The 20,594-nt window shown below is 33.2% G+C and overlaps 1 protein-coding gene across 2 annotated transcripts; it reads right to left on the reverse strand.

Annotated features, from left to right (window-relative positions):
* Positions 1–11,141: 11,141 nt before the first annotated feature.
* On the reverse strand, positions 11,142–14,575 carry LOC112002076 (pentatricopeptide repeat-containing protein At3g58590). 2 transcript variants are annotated; one of them, XM_024034235.2, is made up of 3 exons: positions 11,992–14,575; positions 11,792–11,872; positions 11,142–11,587 (listed from the first exon to the last, which is right to left on the reverse strand). In XM_024034235.2, the coding sequence occupies exon 1, from the start codon at positions 14,337–14,339 to the stop codon at positions 12,114–12,116; it is 2,226 nt and encodes a 741-aa protein (XP_023890003.1). In that variant the 5' UTR covers positions 14,340–14,575; the 3' UTR covers positions 11,142–11,587; positions 11,792–11,872; positions 11,992–12,113. The 2 variants fall into 2 exon arrangements, with proteins under 2 accessions (XP_023890003.1, XP_065629316.1); XM_065773244.1 differs by having other exon boundaries at positions 11,792–14,575.
* Positions 14,576–20,594: the final 6,019 nt, after the last annotated feature.

Below are 20,594 nucleotides of genomic sequence, written 5' to 3' on the forward strand. Positions count from 1 at the left end.
AGATGGGAGTGGTGACAGCAATGGTGATGAGTGATGACAATGGTCGTGTCATGGTAATTAATAGTCACTATGGTTGTGTTATTAATTGTACAAAGAAATAGAGAGGGCGAGAACTGAGAAGGGATAACGTTTCTTTGTTTTTGTGTGTGTGTGTGTGTTATTCTAGCTTGTAGAATATTCAGGAAATATTTTTTATTAAACAAGATTTCCCATCAAAATACATAAAATTTACATTAAAAAAAATCTAACCACAACGTGCTTACCAAATGCAGCTGGTACTTTACTAGTTTACTAGTACTAGACTATGAGACTTGCTTTATATTGTCTATTCTCTGTGCCTATTGATTCACACAGCATACACCAAACATTCATGCACGCGTATTTTTCTTGGCCTGCAAAATTTAGGCAATGATATATAACTCGAGCACTGGTGCAAAAACATAGATTTTCATTTCAGATTCAGAAATACTACAGTTACGACATAGGTAGCCTGACACTTCAACTCTGAGGCTCTGCTTGGGAGTTCAGAAGAGAAGGGAATGGAATGGAATGATCATAAGGGAATAGAAAATAATGGAATTGAATGAAATGTATTTAAGGGAAAAGAATGGAATGAAATGGGATTAAATAACCTTAATTGAATGTTTTAAAATAAAGAAGTGAAAATGAATGGAATGTAAAAGTAATCTTGTTTTGAAGCAGCATGAAGGGAATAGAATGGAATCATTTTATGACAATATTATTATTAGACCCCTATTTTAAAATAAAGAGTTGAATATATAGGCGTATTTTGGAAGTTTTAATAAAAAAACATTAAATCTAATTTCATTCCCTCCCATTCCTCCCAATTTCGAGGGGAATGAAAATTTGAGGTTTTAAGGAAATAGAGAGAAATGAGTGTTCCCTTTTACCCATTCCATTCCCTCCCACTTAAACTCCCAAACAAGGAATAGACTTTCCATTCCTTCTATTAAAACGCCCAAACAAGGAAATGGAAGAATATTCTAAAATGATTTTTTCATTGCTTTCCATTCCATTCCATTATCTCCTCTCAAGTGAGGCCTGAAGTGGGGGAGGGGGAGATGGTGATCAAACCTCAGCCATAAACAGGGGTGGCGCCACGTTAAGGCCAAGGACCACCTTGATTTGGAAAAAAAAAAATTATATAGAATAATTTAAAATTTTTTATTTGTCTTCCTTTCAAAAAAAATTTGGGAACTCCCTCAGTTTTTTTTTATGCCAATAAAATTAAAATTTTCTCCATAATTTGTTCAACTTTCAAGCAAAAAGAAAAAGCTCAAAAAAAATTTTGAACTAAAATATGGAAAAAAAAATTGTAACATAGCAAGCCCACCCTAGGGAAAAAAAACCCAACATCAATCCTAAACAAAACTAACCCCAAACAGATTTTTAAATCAAAATAATTACATTTTATTAACTAAATACCCTACCCAAACGAATTCTCAAAAAAAAAAAAAAAAAAAAAAAAAAAAAAAAAACCCAACCCAAACCCAATACACCCAAAACACGTACGCCGATTGATCAAATGGTAAAGCAAAGCCAAAACTGAAATCCTAACCTAAAGGAAAAAGAACCTCATCAATGACTAAGCACAACAATGCCTCTGCCTCAAACTCAGCAACAGCAATAGCAACAGAGCACATTGAGCCATCAGTGACGGCAAGATCGGATTGGAGATAAGAGAAAGAGATTGCGTTGGCGGTTGGCCTCGAGCAATAGCAACAGACCCCGCCCCGCCCCTAGTCCTAGAGTACATTGACATCGCTACTGCAATAGTAAAAAGAAGTTTTTCAATAATGAAATATATAAAGAATGAACTGCGCAATCGAATGAGAGATTAGTGGATAAATGATTGCTTAGTTGTGTACATTGAAAGAGATGTAGCTTGTAGTATTAATAATGAGACTATCATGAAACAATTTCACAATATAAAAACTCGTAAAAGACAATTGTAAACTTTATGTATTTGTGTATTTTTTTATTATTGTTGTCAATATATGAATTTCTCTTTTTAGTAGATTGTATAATTTATGCTTCTTAAAGAACATTTTGAGAAATTCCTAAAACCACCACTAGCCATAAACACCACAAATATGTCATTACTATAAGGCTATCACTTGAACGAGACATTTTAATTTTTTTCTGTCTTGACAGAAATTGCTTTTGGGTGGTGGTGGTAAAGGAAGGCTTCTTCGTTTATTTTTTTTTATCAAACTTTATATTTTGAAGAAGATAGCTAGGCACACAACATAACAGAAAAAGAGATAGCATCTCCAATCCAAAAACAACAACAACAACTAGAGCGACTCTGGGGGAAGATTGTGGTGTTGAGAATCAGGGCCTCCAGGTGCCACTCGCTCGGGATCCTTATTCATTCTGGAAACCTTTTGGTAATAAATCAGTTTGGATCTATCGTAGCCTGATATGCGTTGAAAATCCTGGTCATCAATCCCCTTCTGAGTGAGCATACGTGCCTGTGAACTCACAATTAGTACCATGAAGGTAATTGCAAACAGGACCAGCAGTTGCTTTGCCCTTGGATTAGCCATCCTGGTCAGCTTCTTCGGGAGTTAACAAGTGAAGTGATGGGCTAGAGGAAGATGTTAAACACCTGAAGGGATGACTGAAGAAGCAAGCCGAGTATGCCTATTTATAGGCGATGAGAGCCTTTATATATATATATATATATATTATTTTATTTTTGCGGGAAGGGGCGATGAGAAAGTGGATATAGATAACATGGGTTCACGTATAATCATCATCATTTTATTCTTATCTTGAGTTTTTGCTTTGAAAAGGTATCATGATTGAAGGGAGCACAAAAAACCCAACTTCCTTTCGTGGCATTTTTTTATTATTTATTTTATGATTTGATAATTAAAAAAGAAGAGATTTGACATTCTATGAAAAACAATAGAAGACTGTTGAATTGGAAGAGAACGCGCACCCGTTATTGCATAATAGTTTAAGGGGTAAATATACACAATTATTCATGTGCATATTAATATTTTATTTATTTCTCTTACTTCTTATCGCTTTTTTCTCTCTCCCCCATCGACTGAAATGGTAAAAAAAATAAATAAAGAATAAATATTATATTGAAATAGAATGTAAAATAAATAATCTAATGCAAGTGTTTTTAAAAATTATTGTATAAAATGATTAAAATAAGTTTTTGTGTTAAAAATATAGATAGAAATTTTTGAACGAGCTGATGCAAATAATCTATGCCTCTAGCCTTTTATGGCATATTGTAAACCTGCTAAAGATTGGACAATGTCATGCCTTTTGAAATACTATAGCCCCTCCATCAGGACCAAATCCCTACAATATTTTAATATGCAATTTGTGCAATGTTATATATTAATTGGTTGAATTGCAATTTAAAACATCTAATTAATTTGGTGGGTTTTGATTAACTCAACTTGTAAAATCTTTTGTTGTTAAATAAAAGATCAATGTCTGAATCTTGCCTATGTAGAAAAGATATCCACTAGTATTTTGCAGGATGATAAGCATCAATTATTACAAAGCATATATTATGGATTTCAAATTCTATTGTGTGTGTGTGTCTATATATATATATATTAAGTCCAATAAATAGCTTTACCTCAACGCATTTATTAATAGAATTCTCTCTAATAACTCTTATCCTTTCACTTTCTTCGCTCTGAACTTAGAAGTATGGTTTTTAGATCTGAACCGTTCATTGAACCGTAAAAAGAAAAGGTTCAAGACTTTTGAGCCGTGATGACATCATAATTAATTTAAATATAAATTAATAAATTAAATTAGTAAAAATAGAAAAATTAACTAAAATAGTCTCCAAATAAATATGAGATTTATCTTTCAAATATATCTTTCATATCATAATTTTCATAAGACAAATAGAAAATATTAAATCTTAAGCAAACCTAATAAATAAACAAACAAATAAGTATATAACAATATTATAGTAGATGATATAATGAGTATAACACCACTATTCCAGTAACCAACTAGTAAACTACCACTATCAATTTTTTCATATAAAAAAAAAAAACCACCATCAAATTTAAATCTAACATTAAAATATTATTAAAACAGGAGAGCTTAGAAAGCTTAAAGCCATAGTATTGTAGTAGCAGCATGGTTTTAAAAATTGGACCTTAATTCGGTTTGGTTATTAGTTAAAACTAGAAATGAAAGAAAAACCGGACAAACAGTACAAACTGCTGGTTCAATCGGCATAACCGAAAACCAATGCGGTTGAACCGGACAAAGAGTACACAGATTCTTTGTAATTTTTCACTCACCTAAGATAATTTCTCAACAAATTTCACAATATGATGCATCTCTCTTGTATCTCGGTCTCTTTTTGCTTAGCTCTCCATTTTTCTTCGTGGTCTTTGCAATGTATGTGTTCCTCCAATCTTCTTCTTCTCCGCTTTTTTTGTCTTTACTGTTTCTCAAAGAGTTTTGCTTTGGGTGCCCACCTGATGACTAACCAAATGTAAGAAGATAAGACTAGCTTTTTGAAATTTGAAATGAGATAAGACTCAGTGGTGGTAAACATGTGGAGGAGATAAAATCAAGATAAAAATAAAGAAAGACAAATTGTAAAACAAAAAGAGAATGAGTGGAGGTGAAAAAAAAAAGTGAGTTATTAAAAAACAATTTGTTGGTAGAGGGTGGTTGAAAATTGAGATACATATACCCAAAAAAAAAAAAAATCTTCACAATATTTTTACAATACTTTCACAACAAGTTTTAAGTTTTAGGTTGTTATGAATTTTTATTGGTAGGGCAAAAAAGTTATTTTAGCGGTAAGTTTAAATTAGAACCAATAAAAAATAGTCACATATGATTTGTTGTAAAAGTGTTCAGAAAATATTGTGGATGTATCACACACATATATATATATATATATATATTTATATATTACATATATAAAATAACATTAAAATGACTCATTATAAAATTATTTATTTATTTATTTTTATAATTATTAATTAAATTATTTATGACATTACCAGTTCGACCATCGGTCAGATTCTGGTTTGACCAAAAAAAGGTAACTAGTTTCTTTTCCAGTTCTTTCACCGTACCAGTTTTTAAAACCATGGTGATAATACACTAAAATATAATTAAAAATTACACAAAATTTTAAAAATAACAATAAAATAATTTAGATATATCAAAGTTAAAAAAATAATTATAATGAAACCAATAAGGTCAAGCACTAAAATCTCTTCTTTTTTTCAAGGGGAATAAGCCCTCTATGGTTGGCAAAATTCATAAGCCGATACGGTAGAATTTCTGTTTTACTTAGCCCTTCAAGATACAGCAGTTTGACTGAATCGTTGTACAATAAATATTGGAAGTTAGAATGCAGGATGCCAGCTCTCCATTACAAATTTAAACTCCTCCACCCTTATATTTATTACTAACCAATTTCAATACAAATAAATAGCATTATATAAAATTTTCATTTTATTTGTCAATTAATATTAATATTAAGATGCACCAACACTTTATATTTTCAATGTAATGGAATTTTAGGCTGCTGCTAGTGAATAGAAAGCTTAAAATAAGTTCTTTTTGTATCTGATTATATATAGCACAAAATTGAGGCCGTAACAAAATTTAAAAGAAAAAGTCTTGGTAACAATGTACTGAGAGAGAGAGAGAGAGAGGGAGAGAGAGGGAGAGGTGGGTACTGGGATTTATGCATGAGAAAAATTTAGGTGGAATTAAATTTTACATTCTTAGAGTTGTTTTGGGTCTTTTGGTGTGGTTGCGAGCCATGTCATTTTTTGATAAGTTAGCAGTAAGATTTGAGTCATTTGACTACCTTTAGGATAGCTGAGTCATGTACTCGTGCCAAAAGTTACCATTGGACTTATAGTTGTGTTTTCTCCTAAGCAAAAATATAATATAATGAGTGACCATAATAATAAATTAATGATAAAATGATTTTTCTATGTTCAAATAATTTGGGGGAGAAAATGGGCAAATGCCCTTTTTGCACAAATTATGTAGCGTTTTGTCCTATTTTTCAAATTAATTAGGGAAATGTCTCTCTTTTAAAACTTGATTTGAGATAAATCGAGTTATGCTCTATAGTGGCGCTTTGTAACTCGACCTTCATGAACTTGAGTTATAGGTTAAAAATAAAAATAAAAATAAAAAAATTGCCTATAACTCTAGTTTATGGAGATCGAGTTACAAAATGTCACTATAGGTCCTTAAAATGTCACTATAGACTCCTTAAAACGCCACCATAGGGCTTCAGAATTTTTTTTTTTAAACTTGATTTATCTCAAATCGAGTTACAAAAGATGGATATTTCCCTAATTAGTTTGGGAAATGAGACAAAACTACAATTTTTTCCTAATTTGGGCAATGAAACATATAAATAGAAGTGAAGTAATATGTTAGGCTATTGTTAGTAAGGCCAAACAAATATTTTTACTCGGGCATTAACAAATATATTTGTTAATGCCCAAGTAAACATATTCATTAGAAAATCCATAACAATAAATGCATTCAGAAATTTCATATAATGATATATAGCAATGAATGAGGAGAGTAAAATATAGAGAGAAACTCATTTTATTCACAAGCGTTGGAGAAGATATGAAACAATCCATTTCTCTCTCTTTGCCGAAACAAATGCAAAGCCTCATGGGTTCAAACTAGCAAGTGCGAATGGCAACATCTATATATATGTGAATCTTTATTCCCTTCCACGTTAATGATGTACAAGAGGGAAAATACAATAAACATAATAAATAAAGAAATGTTATGTTCACAACATTTTTACCACAAATCTTAAATAGTTGGTTGTTATCCAATTACTTGTTGAGAAATATTTAGTAAGATAAGGAAGATGGTAGGACATTGGTGAGAGAGGGAAATCAATGAATGCCTACCAAGTGAAATGGATATTTCCCTAATTAGTTTGGGAAATGAGACAAAACTACAATTTTTTCCTAATTTGGGCAATGAAACATATAAATAGAAGTGAAGTAATATGTTAGGCTATTGTTAGTAAGGCCAAACAAATATTTTACTCGGGCATTAACAAATATATTTGTTAATGCCCAAGTAAACATATTCATTAGAAAATCCATAACAATAAATGCATTCAGAAATTTCATATAATGATATATAGCAATGAATGAGGAGAGTAAAATATAGAGAGAAACTCATTTTATTCACAAGCGTTGGAGAAGATATGAAACAATCCATTTCTCTCTCTTTGCCGAAACAAATGCAAAGCCTCATGGGTTCAAACTAGCAAGTGCGAATGGCAACATCTATATATATGTGAATCTTTATTCCCTTCCACGTTAATGATGTACAAGAGGGAAAATACAATGAACATAATAAATAAAGAAATGTTATGTTCACAACATTTTTACCACAAATCTTAAATAGTTGGTTGTTATCCAATTACTTGTTGAGAAATATTTAGTAAGATAAGGAAGATGGTAGGACATTGGTGAGAGAGGGAAATCAATGAATGCCTACCAAGTGATGGAGAATCATTTTCAAATCTATTGAAATTAGATCAAATGAGTTTTTAGATTTCTCCTAAGTGAGTGTTGAGTTTTTTTTGGCTTAACAACTTTGTGTGTGTGTATGTGTGTGTTTGGCTATTCTAGCAGAATGCTCAAAATAGAGAATTCTATCATGTCCTAAACATATTGTTCTGCTTTTTTTCCTTTTCCCCCAAACTTTTATATGCCCCAATAATCAAAGGAGATAACTTGTGAGAAAGGATTAACTTAAGAGTGCATTTTCAAGTGTTCGGAAGTGGAATGCAACTGCTAGTGAGGGGTTTTTTGCAAGTGGTGGCATTGAAATTTACAAGTGGCAGTGGGGTTTAGAGAGATTCGGCAGATCTGATCTTGAACTAAACAAAGTAGTTTGGTTGGTTTGGTCTTGTTTCACTTGTTTGTTTGAGGGAAATGACAGTCTCTGGACTTACTAAATTTGAGAGATCTCGAAAATAAACAATAATTCAAAACATGTTGGCATTTCTTTGAGGGAAATGAGTGATGATGATCATAAACATGATTTGTTCAGAAGATACAAGGGAGTTTTCTATGTGTTTTTAGGCCACTGTATAGTGTGCTAGGTTCCCAAACCCATTTGCAAGATTTTCAAAGGGTTGGACTTGTGTCCAGTGTCCAGTCGCTAGTTTCACTGGACACATTATGATGCAGACACATGTCCAATAAAACTGGCCACTAGACAGAAATCTCTCCCATTTTCAAATATATATATATATATATATATGGTGTGACTTGTGTCCAGTAAAAATTTCCACTGGACACGTTGGATGGTGGACACGTGTCCGAATCCGGACACGTCCATATATATATATATATATTTTTTTTTTTTTTTAATTCAACAAATTCATGAGATTCTCCGCGTAACCCAGTTTGGGCATTGAGTGCCTCTTATCGGCTCTCATGAGCTTGCAAGCATTCCAAATTTTAAAGCCTATTTGGAAGCTACTCATGGAACCTAAGAAAAGTAGTCAAAATACTGTTTCAAGCCTATTTGTCTAGTCATCTTTTGTGGACAGTTATGGTATTTGACATAAGAAATTAATAAAAAAAATCCCCCCCCATTATATTTTGTCTCCATAAAACATAGTGGCGCATGCCATTAAAATTTCAAATAAGATCTTAACCATTTTAACTTTTTATTCACGAATCCACACGTACGCACATTTGACCCATCCAACAAAAATTATAGAATTAGTCACCCCGAGAATCGAGATGGATGGATAAGAAATAAACATAAAGATAAAGCCAACTTAAATTAATAAACTTTTTCAAAAGAAATGATAAAGCCATAATGATTTGTTTGGTACAAGTTTTTAAAGGATTGAAAGCATACGGCCCTGTTTTCGAATCAAAGCTCATCTGGATCACATGAGTGACATTTGAAGTACGCATGCGCATCACCGACATTTGGTGATGACTCCTCAAGTACTTGAGGATTAGGAGAAGGGGGTTCAAGCTACTGCACTAGTCATTTTTTGGAAGAAATAGAATATATTCTAACCATACTCGGCCGAAAAGAAAAAAAAAATGTACACATGCGTAGACTCACTCTAAATGTGACCTTGAAATTCTAATACAAATCTTCTAGATCAAAGCAGAGTAATTGGAGTTGTAATCTAGTTTTATGGTCAAAGAATTGGCTATACAGCCTTTATGCAAAGTTCTAACCAAAACACTAGTGGCTAGTTTGAATTTGAGGAGGAGTAGAGAAGGTTAGAATACAGTTAGTTAGAATTCTATCCAAATTGGCCATAAGTTCAAAGTTATAGTACAAGGGTATGAAGTTATTAGACACTTGCCCTCATCTCATTTGAAAATTGACATTCGCTAGTCACTTAGCCACTTTCAAGATTAAAAGCCTAATAAAACTAATGAGAAACTTCTAATCTAAACACAAATTTGAAAGAAACAACTACCCCAAAAAAAAAAAAAAAATCATATAAAGGATGCCTGGATTCTATGTACTTTCTCTACTTAGGGTCAGAAATTGATTTGAATGTTGTAATAACAAGAGAGATTCTTCTTTATTAAAATATTAATAGCGTATAAAACTTAGTCCTGGGTTCCATGGGTCTACTGATTCTTGACTGCATTATGACGTTGTGGCCCTCCTAGTGTGCGATGGGATGAGCATTGATCTTAAATGTGTTAAAGCATAATTATGTCTAAAAAAAAACATTAACAAATATACATAAACAAATAAACTAAAAAACTCAAAGAAAAGTTACATCCAAACCGAATTGATATGTGGTGCAATAGGTAAATGCACTATGCAAATATTATATATGTACGTGACATGAAAAAGTTGATACAGTAGGTAAAAAGTTAAAATGTTCCACACACACACAAAAAAAAAAAAAAAAAAAATCCAATCACTTTTTACATCTGGCATGATGTGGTAATTGCATGGTGTAATTAGGGCTGTCCACAAATCGGCTTTGGACTCCACCCAAACTTGACCCGATCTTGGCGAGAGGCTGAACGGAGGACCCGCCACCGGCCAATAGCACCAGTGAGTCAGATCAAGTCAATTATTCCATGAATCAAGTCATTTTCAAACGGCAAAGATCCAATGAGATCTCGTTGGACCTAGTGATATATCTCAACAAATTGGCTTAAATCTCGTTAGATCTAGTGGAAATCTCATCAAAATTTGTGAGATCTTGCCAAATTTAGTTGAGATTTTGCTGGATTTGGAAGATCTACCAGAGTTTCCTTGGGTTTTTGGTCAGGTCAATTTTTTTTAGGTTTTGGGAAGAGAAACCAGGACTCAACTTGCAAGAATCAGGTTCTGAAGGTGCTGACTGCCACAACCATCGAGTCAAATCAGTTTTGGCTAGGGTCCGATTGGGTCCCTTGGGTTAGTCAAATTAACAAGTCCCTTGTACACCCCCTAGGTGCAACAGCCGGATCCAAATTGGCAAATCCATCCCAACCAATACCTAGTGGCAGTTGTGTGACTCGTGTTTCAATCCAGTGATGGCACATGATAGTTCTATGCTGTTGGACTTGGATGTACATCATGTATCAATATTGTAACCAATGTGAAATTATTAATTGTGCTCGATTTACTACATAACCTTTCACAAAAGAGATGGATCCCACATATTACATATAAGATTTGAGAAAGAGGTATATAATACACTACATGGATCCCACATCTTACATATAAGATTTACATTCATGTGAGAAACAGTAATATAATACACAATGTACGAAACAATTTCTTGCACGTTGAACGTGATCAGAATCCTTTTATCACTTGTACTGATTTTATTACTATTATAATGAGTCCGACCAATATATCCAGATAATCTTATAATTTATAACCTAACCAATGCAAGCTTACAATAAAATGAAGAACCCTTTCGGAAAGCCTTTACCAACGCGACAACGGCATGACCTATTTAGCTTTTGCGTCGAGAAATTTGGTTGGTTAATGACATATATTTGCACAAACTTCTATAATGCTGTGGCTGCGTAATAGTTTAAGTATAGATCATAGATGGACCATTGGACTAACTACCAATAGCGATATAAAGGCATACACATACCTCCTTGTACATAAGAGACCTTATATCAAAATAAAGAGATTTGCGCATAATCTTTGTATATGGTTTGTGCTTACAATTTATCTACACCACACAAGATTAACTTTTAAAAGTGCATCGGCTCCTGCACATGTAGACCAACATATGATTGGAACTTTTGAGAAGAACAATGTCACTACCAAGATTCCAAGCTTCAAAACAGACGTAGTTAATGGAATGAGCAACCAAATCAGACAAGACGGAAATACGAGTAATAAATCCTCAAAGTGTAGAAGTTCATAAATAAAAATAAAAGGCACAAATTATAAGCTCTCACGGATCTTCTTAGGAGAAAAATCATACTCAAGGAGAAATTTCAATCTATTGATTATTTGCTATCTCCAACAAGTGAGACATCAAATGCATTGTTGACTTCCTCACATTACAAACCGCATGGCCCGATAATTTAGATGTCTGAATGCTTATCAAGGAAGATACTGATAGAGCTTTGCCTCTTCTTTCATAGTCTCAAATTTTCTTTTGTAATAATGATATGTCACAAGCAAAACTATCTTTCTCAAAACTTCTTTTGAACAAATTATTGAAATGCATCTAAGCACCTCTCATGCTTGATTAAAGACAAATGTGTGATTACTTCTCTGGAACAATCAAGGATACTCAAGCCTTTGAGAGAATTGTTGAATGATGAAACTCAAATGAAGAATGGCTCCAATTATCCACAGCAAGCACAAATCTAACCTGCAGGGAGGAATAAAATGTGACAGCTGATGTGATGTTGGACTGCCTCATCAAAATACCCACGACATCAATTAGAACCCTGGTGTGACTTGCAATCTGAGGGAGGGCTGGCCTCTTACCTTATTGTGTTTTACTGGCGAATTAAGGACCTTAGTCCAGACAGCAGAGGTGGAAACTGAAGGGACCTGCACGATATATGCAGTGGCATTGCTTAATCTACAAGGAAATGTATCCATTGGGTTCATCCAAATTTTTTATGTCCCACGGGTTGATCCTTTGCAGTTCCTTGTCTCATACAACCTGCAAGGAAACTACGCCATATAATGGCATCTGGTGGAAAAGGCATGCTGGCAATCATTTTCTCTGCTTCCCTACCATGTCCATACTTAGCGAGCAAGTCCACCACACAATGGTAATGATCCATTTCAGGTTCAACCCCATAACTTCTTCTCATTCGCTCAAACAACTCCATCCCTTCTCTCACTAACCCACCACGTCTGCATGCAGTAAGAACTGCAATGAGAGCCATCCTATCAGGCTTAAACCCCCACAACTCCATTTCTCTGAACCTTCCTAATGCCTCGTGAGCATAACCGTGAAGTCCAAGAGCAGATATCATAGCTGTCCATGTGATGAGATTTCTACTTGTCATTTTATCAAAGATTTTCACTGAACTTTCAAGAGACCCACATTTCCCATACATATCAATTAAAACATTGCAAACAAATGCGTCGCAGCGATTGAAATCTGTCTTTATCATAACACTGTGAACAGAACTTCCTAAAGCAAGGTTGCAAAGTTTAGCACACGCACTCAAAAGGCTAACAAATGTGTAATTATCTGGATGGATGTGAACCATGTGCATGTGTTTGAAAAGCTCAAAAACCTCTTTGTGATAATTGTTACGAGCACAAGCTGCAAGCACAATGTTCCAAGACACAATGTCCGGTTCTTCGAGGAGAGAAAGCAACTTTAGTGTTTCATTGTATTGGCCAGACCTGTTATAAATTCCTGCAATGATATTAGAGGGGACAACAGGGAGTGGATTGTTAGAAGCAGTGACAAAGATCAGGGCATCAACTATGAGACCGCTTTTGGCATATGACGTAACAAGACAGCTTGATACATACTCATTATTCAGGTAGCCCATTCTTATAGTTAAGCCATGAAGCTGCTGTAATTCCAAAGCCAATAATGACCTAAGAACACCAGAAAATGAGAACTCATTAGGTCGGTAACCCAATCGCAACATTTCTCGCAGTAAAAATATAGAAGTGGAAGAGCATTTATTTGAGTAACCCAAAATCAGCGCATTCCAAGAGACCACATTCTTCTCATAAATCTCATCAAAACAACAATGGGCATCTTCCAATTTATCACATTTAGCATAAAAGTCAACCAATGCACTACCTACACGAACATCAGATTCAAAAGCGTTCTTTATTGTTTTAGCATGGATGAAATCTCCAAATACTAAAATCCCCAAATTTGTACAAGAGTTAATAACACTTACAAATGTGGCTTGGCTAGGCGAAACTCCACTTACACACATTTCCAGAAAGAGCTCCATTGCTTTTCCAGGTCTCTCATCTTTTGCCACTGCAGCAATGATTGTATTCCACGATACAACATCATGAATGGGCACCATCTCAAAGATTTTCTCTGCCAAGCATATGCGAGTGCATTTCGCATACATATTGATAAGAGAGTTCACAACAGAAACTTCACAATCAAATCCATTTTTAATCACTAAACCATGTATTTGTTCCCCATATTCCAAATCTTGTTTGCACGAAAATACAGACAAAACACCCACAAAAGAACTTGCAGACAAAGCAGTCTCCACCTTCATGAGTTCACGGAACAAAGACATGCAATCCTCAACAAACCCATGACATCCAAACAAAGACAACATTGAATTCCATGTCACCAAGCTCTTCCAAGGCATATCTTTAAATGCAAGAACTGCTTCTTCCACACAGCCATGCCTCCCAAATAAACCCAATAAAGTTGTCCCCACAAAAGCATCGGCAACAAATAGTCCATTCTTTATCACCAATGCCTGCAACTGAACACTGCGACAAAGATCCAATGCCTCACATGAGAATAACCCACCCAATGTGAACTGGGTTGGCCTGAATCCACAATCCCTCATCTCAGAAAACATATTCCAAGCGTCCTCTACGTCCCCAGATCTACTATAAGCACTAATTATAGTATTATACGAGACTACATTTCGTTGAGGCATTTTTTCAAACAGCTTACGTGCAACTGATAGTTCCCCAACTGACACATACTGAGAGATGATACTGTTGTAGGGAAAAGTGGGTTGGTTTGGTATAGACCCCATTGTGATGGTAAGCCCATGGAGAGGTTTTGTTCTTTGGACAGATGGAATGGCTGTGCATGCTTGAAGTAGTTGAAGGAGACGGCGGTGGTGTTTGAGGAAATGTCCATGGAAGTACATGCAGTAGTTGCAAGTATCATATGTAGATTGGGCTGTTCTTTATTCTTGGTACCAAATCCTACACAAGACACGTGGGTTTAAAACTAATATTGTTATAAAACGTGGAAAACTAATCAATCTTAATTTAGAAAATAAAATAAAAGGGAAATAACTTCCTAACAATTGAAAGAGATTCAAAGAAGCCTAAATGCAAAATAATGAAGTGATCTATATATATATATATATAGTATCATTTAATATTGACAGAAAGAGAAAAAGAGAGAGAGGTGAAGTAAATAATGTTTAAGATAGAGAGCAAATCATGGTCATAGTCTGTCCTAACTGAATTTATTACAAGATAATCAATTTAAACATCAACCAATAAATTTTAAAAATTGCAAAAAGAGATACCCTGTGGTCTAAAGCCTTACAGGCGGGAAGAGTGTAAGACACAAAAATAAAGCCTTACAGCTGGGAAAAAAAAACATAAATAAGAGGTAGTTAAGACACTTAAAGCCAAGTAAAGTTAACCCCACTAAAGATACTAATAACATGCAGTATCTACAGGAAATCCTACAAGTGAAACCAATTGACTTCTGCATCATTATCTAAACACTCAAATTTGGATGCATACTCCTTGTTAGAGCATTCACATCTGGTTTTGTATACTTTGGCTAAATTGGCTCTTAAGAAAATTACTTTTTTCTACTTCAACTAACTACTTTTACAATATACCTTCAAGTTACATCCCACTCTCCGACCTTCTACCACTCCCTATAAATATATATATATATATATATTTTCTTTATTATTTGTTTCCAAATGGTCATATTTTCCAAAATTCATCTTTTTCTAATAGATATTTTTTTAAATATGTCTTTTCCTAATGATCATATTTTCGATATTTTGTTATTTCTTAATGGTCATATTTTCATAAATTCGTCTTTTCCTGGCAGTCATATTAACAGAATTTTGTTTCTTCTCAGCGGTCATATTTTCAAAAATCTGTCTGTTTTCCAAATGGGCATATTATTTCTATATAAATAAGACCATTCTCTCTCCAATTTTCATTCACCTCAACTGAAGTTTCTTTTCCATTCATTCTTTGTTTTTGCCTCTATGGCTCGCTCTTTTTCCACAAAATGCTTCTTAATGACTTAAAAGATGATGAGATAATTATAGAACTTCTCATAGAAAAAGACAGATCGACATTACAACATCATGCTGCTCAACATGATGTGAATTAGTAAATACAGTATATAAACATTGCACATTGGAGAGAATATTGCCTCTTTCCTACATTCTGGTTTCAATGAAGAAAAAAGTTCTTATAATTCATTGAAATTTTGTATTCATTACATTTAACAGAGAATAGAGTGCTAACCCTCACTACAAAACTTAAAAGAACAGAGTGCTAACTAACCCACTGTTAAAATCCCAGAGCAAAGGTCAAAACAACCCGCCCGGGCCACTTAACACCTACAGTAAAAAACTAAATTCACATTACAGAGACTCTGTCTTATTATATATACAAGTCAACATTTAATTTTCTCCAATAAAGCCAATTTTAAGAACACCCACAAAAGCCACATTTAATATTAGTGGGTCCAACATTAAACGATATATTTCTTCTAATAAACCTATGAATTCTTTAATTAAGGAAATTCAGCCATAATAAGGACCCTCAGACGACCCCTAACCAAAATTCATTGGATGCTGTGAATGTGCATGCTAAAAATGTAATTTTTAGGACTAAATGTGAAATGTGAAAGTAATGCAAGCCTTAAACATGCACAAAAGCTACAAAATTGGAAGAGCCCAGTCATTCGGGCATTTAATCAAACAGGTAATAGACATCATGTGACATCAATGAATCTTTAAAGAGTGCAACTGAAAGTGGTACCAAAACAAACCCAATGACATTTGAGGCCACATTCACATACAACACATGCAAAGCATTTTTGATGGAACAAAGAAATCAATAGCACTCAATGAAGTCCTCTAATCCTCTGATACCAGATTAACAAACAAAAGCTCAGTCATAAAAGCAAATGAAAACTGAGAAATCAATTCTAAAGAGAACTAAATGGAACTTAGAAAATTCAGAAGAAGGTGATGATTTAAAAATGAAAAATCTGAGAAGCATGTCCAGTGACCCAATCGTTATCGTTGTCGATGAAGAGGAAGAGGTAGAGGAAGAAGAATCTGCTGCGGCACTTTTCTTGTCATCTTTGACATCTCGATGACCCAGGCGGTGCATACGAAGCCGCAGACGACGGTGTCAACACAGAACTACCAGCCGTCACTGATTCGAAACTGAGAGTAGTAGAGAACTAAAGACGGAGTGAGGAAGGGGAATACAAATCCTCTGTGCCAGCAAAAGTAGAGTTGCGTTTTGTTTTTTATTTTTTATTTTTATTTTTTAATTCTAAGAAATATAAATTTTTTTAAGAAATATTTGTTCACGGCATTTTCATATCATTTTTTGTAGGTAAAAGATAAAATACACCAAAGTTTAAGTAACTACTTTTTTTTATCATAAGTGATAGATTATTATTAACAGTCTACATGATAAAAAATAATAATTTTAATAATCAATTTAAATTAAAATTAATAATAATTTACCACTTAATAAAAAAACAAAGCACCTCAAGATTAGAGATTGTGACTTGTCATTTTAAAAAGTTTAGTAGTATTGATATTAAACCAAAATTCAATTGTGACTTTTGTATTTTACTCTTTTTATTTTTTATTATTATATTATTTGGGCCCTTAACAAGTGCATTATAAAAAGAAATTATTGGGTTTAGACTTCCGTCAAAAATAGTAATTAATTGGTTTTAAGACCAAGTTGATTATTAGATCTATTATGAAAGCCTTGAGTTAATAATAATAATAAAATCTATATTATGCGCAACGGAACATAATCATAACACAAAATATAATGACATGAGAAACCAATGAAACAAAATAATTCCACAGAAAAAACCTAGGAGGACCAATTCGAAGATGAGAAAATCCACTATCAAATAGAATTTCATGAACTGAATAACTCCATTCTTCATAAACTTAACTATTGTTACCCAACTGAGCTTTGAGATCCACAAACGTCTCTGATATTGATGTGTTCCAAATGTGAACCTCTAATCCACGACTCTAAGACCACCTTTGAAAGTTCAGATCTTCAACACCTTTGATAACTAATATGAAGTAGCAACTTCTACAACATTAGATCTTGATTTTATTCAAGGAATATCATTGGCTAGTGCAAGATATGAGAAAGTTTTTAGTACAGAAACCCCCTAAATCCAGAATAATAGGCGCATGTTGCATCTCTCTCTCTCATTCAGTGGGTCTCATTTATATAGTGTAGAAAAAGTGGCAAACCCTAGTAAATTGGACGATGGGCTTGGGCTTGAAATATGCAAACTAGTCTGATTTACGATTTTCAATCAGTCAAAATTTTAATTTAAATCAGTCCAACATGAATTAAAATTTCCAAATTCACAAAACTGCAGAACTTTGCAGCAATCTTGTCTCGGAAAACGAACTTTTAAAGAGACTTACAACAAACGTTTTGTTTATGAATTGACAACATATATAAGTAAAACCTAACAGAAATAATAAGTAAAAAAGAAATTGTATGTTTTTAAAATAAATATATATTTCTTGATAATTATTAGCTTGCACTTATAAATTAATTAAATTGTATATGTTTTCTTCATATGTGTGCACAATTAGAAAGTCTACAAACACAATAAAATATCATTACATTTTCACAATAAGCTTTTTTTGATAGATAAAAAAAGCTTATTGTGAAAATGTTGTTAGATTTTTTTTTTTTTTTTATCTATTAAAAAAAAAAAGCTTATTGTGAATTATAGATGGTTTGAGTGTAATTTGCAATCATATTTTATTTTGATTTATGGTGGACTAACAGCTTAATTTGTTATTAAAATGTTATGAGATTTTGGTAAACCTATAGAAGAACTCATGCATGCATAAATCATCAAAAAAAAAAAAAAAGAACTAACGCATATTTTGACTTTATTTAATTAAAGAAAATAAGTATAAAATATCATTTAATGGGTATTAAATGCGCCTTCAACTTGTTCCCTCATGATAATTTTGAAAGAAAACCTTAATTTTTTTTTCCTGAGTTCGAATATTAAAATTAAAAAGTAGCCAATACAAAAGATTACAGTGCCGTTTTAAAAAAATAATAATAATAATAATAAAAAGGATCCCATAGGATGTAGCATTTTGCAAAAATCTAAACAATGACAAGGGACTAGATATAACAATGATTTTGTGTATAATTGTCTCTATTTTTGCCTTAAATGGACTTTGAAGAAGTGAAGAACCAGATGCGAATGTTATTACATGTCGACTAAGGAGATGTGATACATATATCTTGTTTCGAATTGCATTTTCAAATGAGCATTGACTGTTTCACATTGCGTGAAACATTTCACATCAATAGTGAAAAAGAAAATTTTCCCTTTTTAAATTGGAAGCATACCCAATATATGTCATGGTATTCTATCGATAATCCTACGATGAAAGTGGTTATTCTGCTTTCAGAGTGAAAGATGACACACTATTCTAAAATTTTACCAAAGAGTATTGCTTTTCTCTCATCCACATTCTATAGCTTATTAAAGTTTTCTTATGCGCAAATAAACTTATCTAATTTTTTACGTAGATGTCTTTGTCTCTTGTTGTGCCCTTTTAAGTTTCCAGTTTTCAACTCATGGAACAATTCCAAAATTTGAGTAAATGCATTGCAATTATATATTAAGGTAATTAAATGCATTGCAATTATACTTTGGAAAGTAAATGAGTTGCGTTTATTATTCAAAAAGTCTCACATTTTCACCCAGTACTTGTTCGCAACTACCATCACAAAGTCAAAGTTGCAAACTACAACATAATAATGATGATAAATAGTTATTATTAAGAGCAGACGTCATAAATTAAAACTAAAAAATATATATTAATAATAATAATAACGAACTCCATGCATTTGAATCAACGACTCCGCTAGTGCCAAATAGTTAATTATAACACTAGCAGATATTGCTATCATGATGGAAGGGATTGGGTCCTCCAGAACTCGCTCGCATCATTAGAGCGGACACCATAGATTTAAACTCTAAAAAAAAAAAATTAAAAAAAAAAAAATAACAACAACAACAACATAATAACGAACCCCATGCATTTGAATCAACGACTCCACCAATGCTAGAAAGTTAATTATAACACTATCAGAGATTGTTATCATGATGGAAGGGGTCGGGTCCTCCAGGACTCACTCGCTTGGAGTAGGTAAGACTGCCACCTGCGTCTTTGTCCTCAAGCTTGACCTTGATTTCTTTGGGTTTTTCAATTAGTTCTCGTAAAGCCGTGGTCAGGTTCTTCCTCCCAAGGAAAGGATCAAGAGGTCGAGATTCTGACCTAACAAATATGAGCACGACCAACATAAGGAAAACAAAAGCATTTGACCTAGCCATGCATGCAATCTCAACTCAAGCTCCAAAAACTCCTAATGAAATGATTAGTACTTTGAAGCTCCAAAAACTCCTAATGAAATGATTAGTACTTTAAGGATTGCTTATATATAGTAGCCAGATCTCTTCTTTTTCTATATTAAACTAAGTGGAAGTCAGACAGAGCGTATTTTAGGTGGATAAAAGTTGGATATAAGCTATATTACACGAGTCCAAATCTTTTGTCCCACTTTTCCTGCTCCACTCTATACTCCACCAATAAATACTTGCCACGTGATACTATTAATTAATAACTGTAAGATTAATAAGTCAATAATAATAATATTTAATTAATTAGGTGAACATGTGGTAAGTATTTATTGGTGGAGTATAGAGTGGAACAGAAAAAGTGGGACAGAAGATTTGGACTCATATTACACGTGATGAATAGATGTCTCTTTGAAAACTATTACACGTGTGCTGTTACACATTTTCGAAATTAGATAAAAGCTATTACTTGAAAATAGTGATTTTAAATCACAATTTTAGTTGTTTTTTTATTTGTGTATAAATGTGTGTAATAAACACTACTCTTCTAAGTTTAGATATTATTTCTCATTCTCCCAATCCTAGTCACCATTATAGAGTACTTAAAACCATTTAGTGTTTCTTTTAAAAAAAAAAAACCCATTCTCCCCTCTTTCTGTATGTGTGTTAAAAAAAAAAAAAAAACTATTTAGTGTGTGTCTAGTCAGGCTCTTCAACATTGTTTGACTTCTAAATTCTA

This window comes from Quercus suber, unplaced genomic scaffold (assembly GCF_002906115.3).
Source record: "Quercus suber isolate HL8 unplaced genomic scaffold, Cork oak 2.0 scaffold_71, whole genome shotgun sequence".
NCBI classification, from domain to species: Eukaryota; Viridiplantae; Streptophyta; class Magnoliopsida; order Fagales; family Fagaceae; genus Quercus; species Quercus suber.

What these genes read in the sequence shown, in the direction of transcription:
- LOC112002076 (XM_024034235.2), bottom strand. Translation starts at nt 14,339, where the DNA reads ATGTACTTCCATGGACATTTCCTCAAACACCACCGCCGTCTCCTTCAA.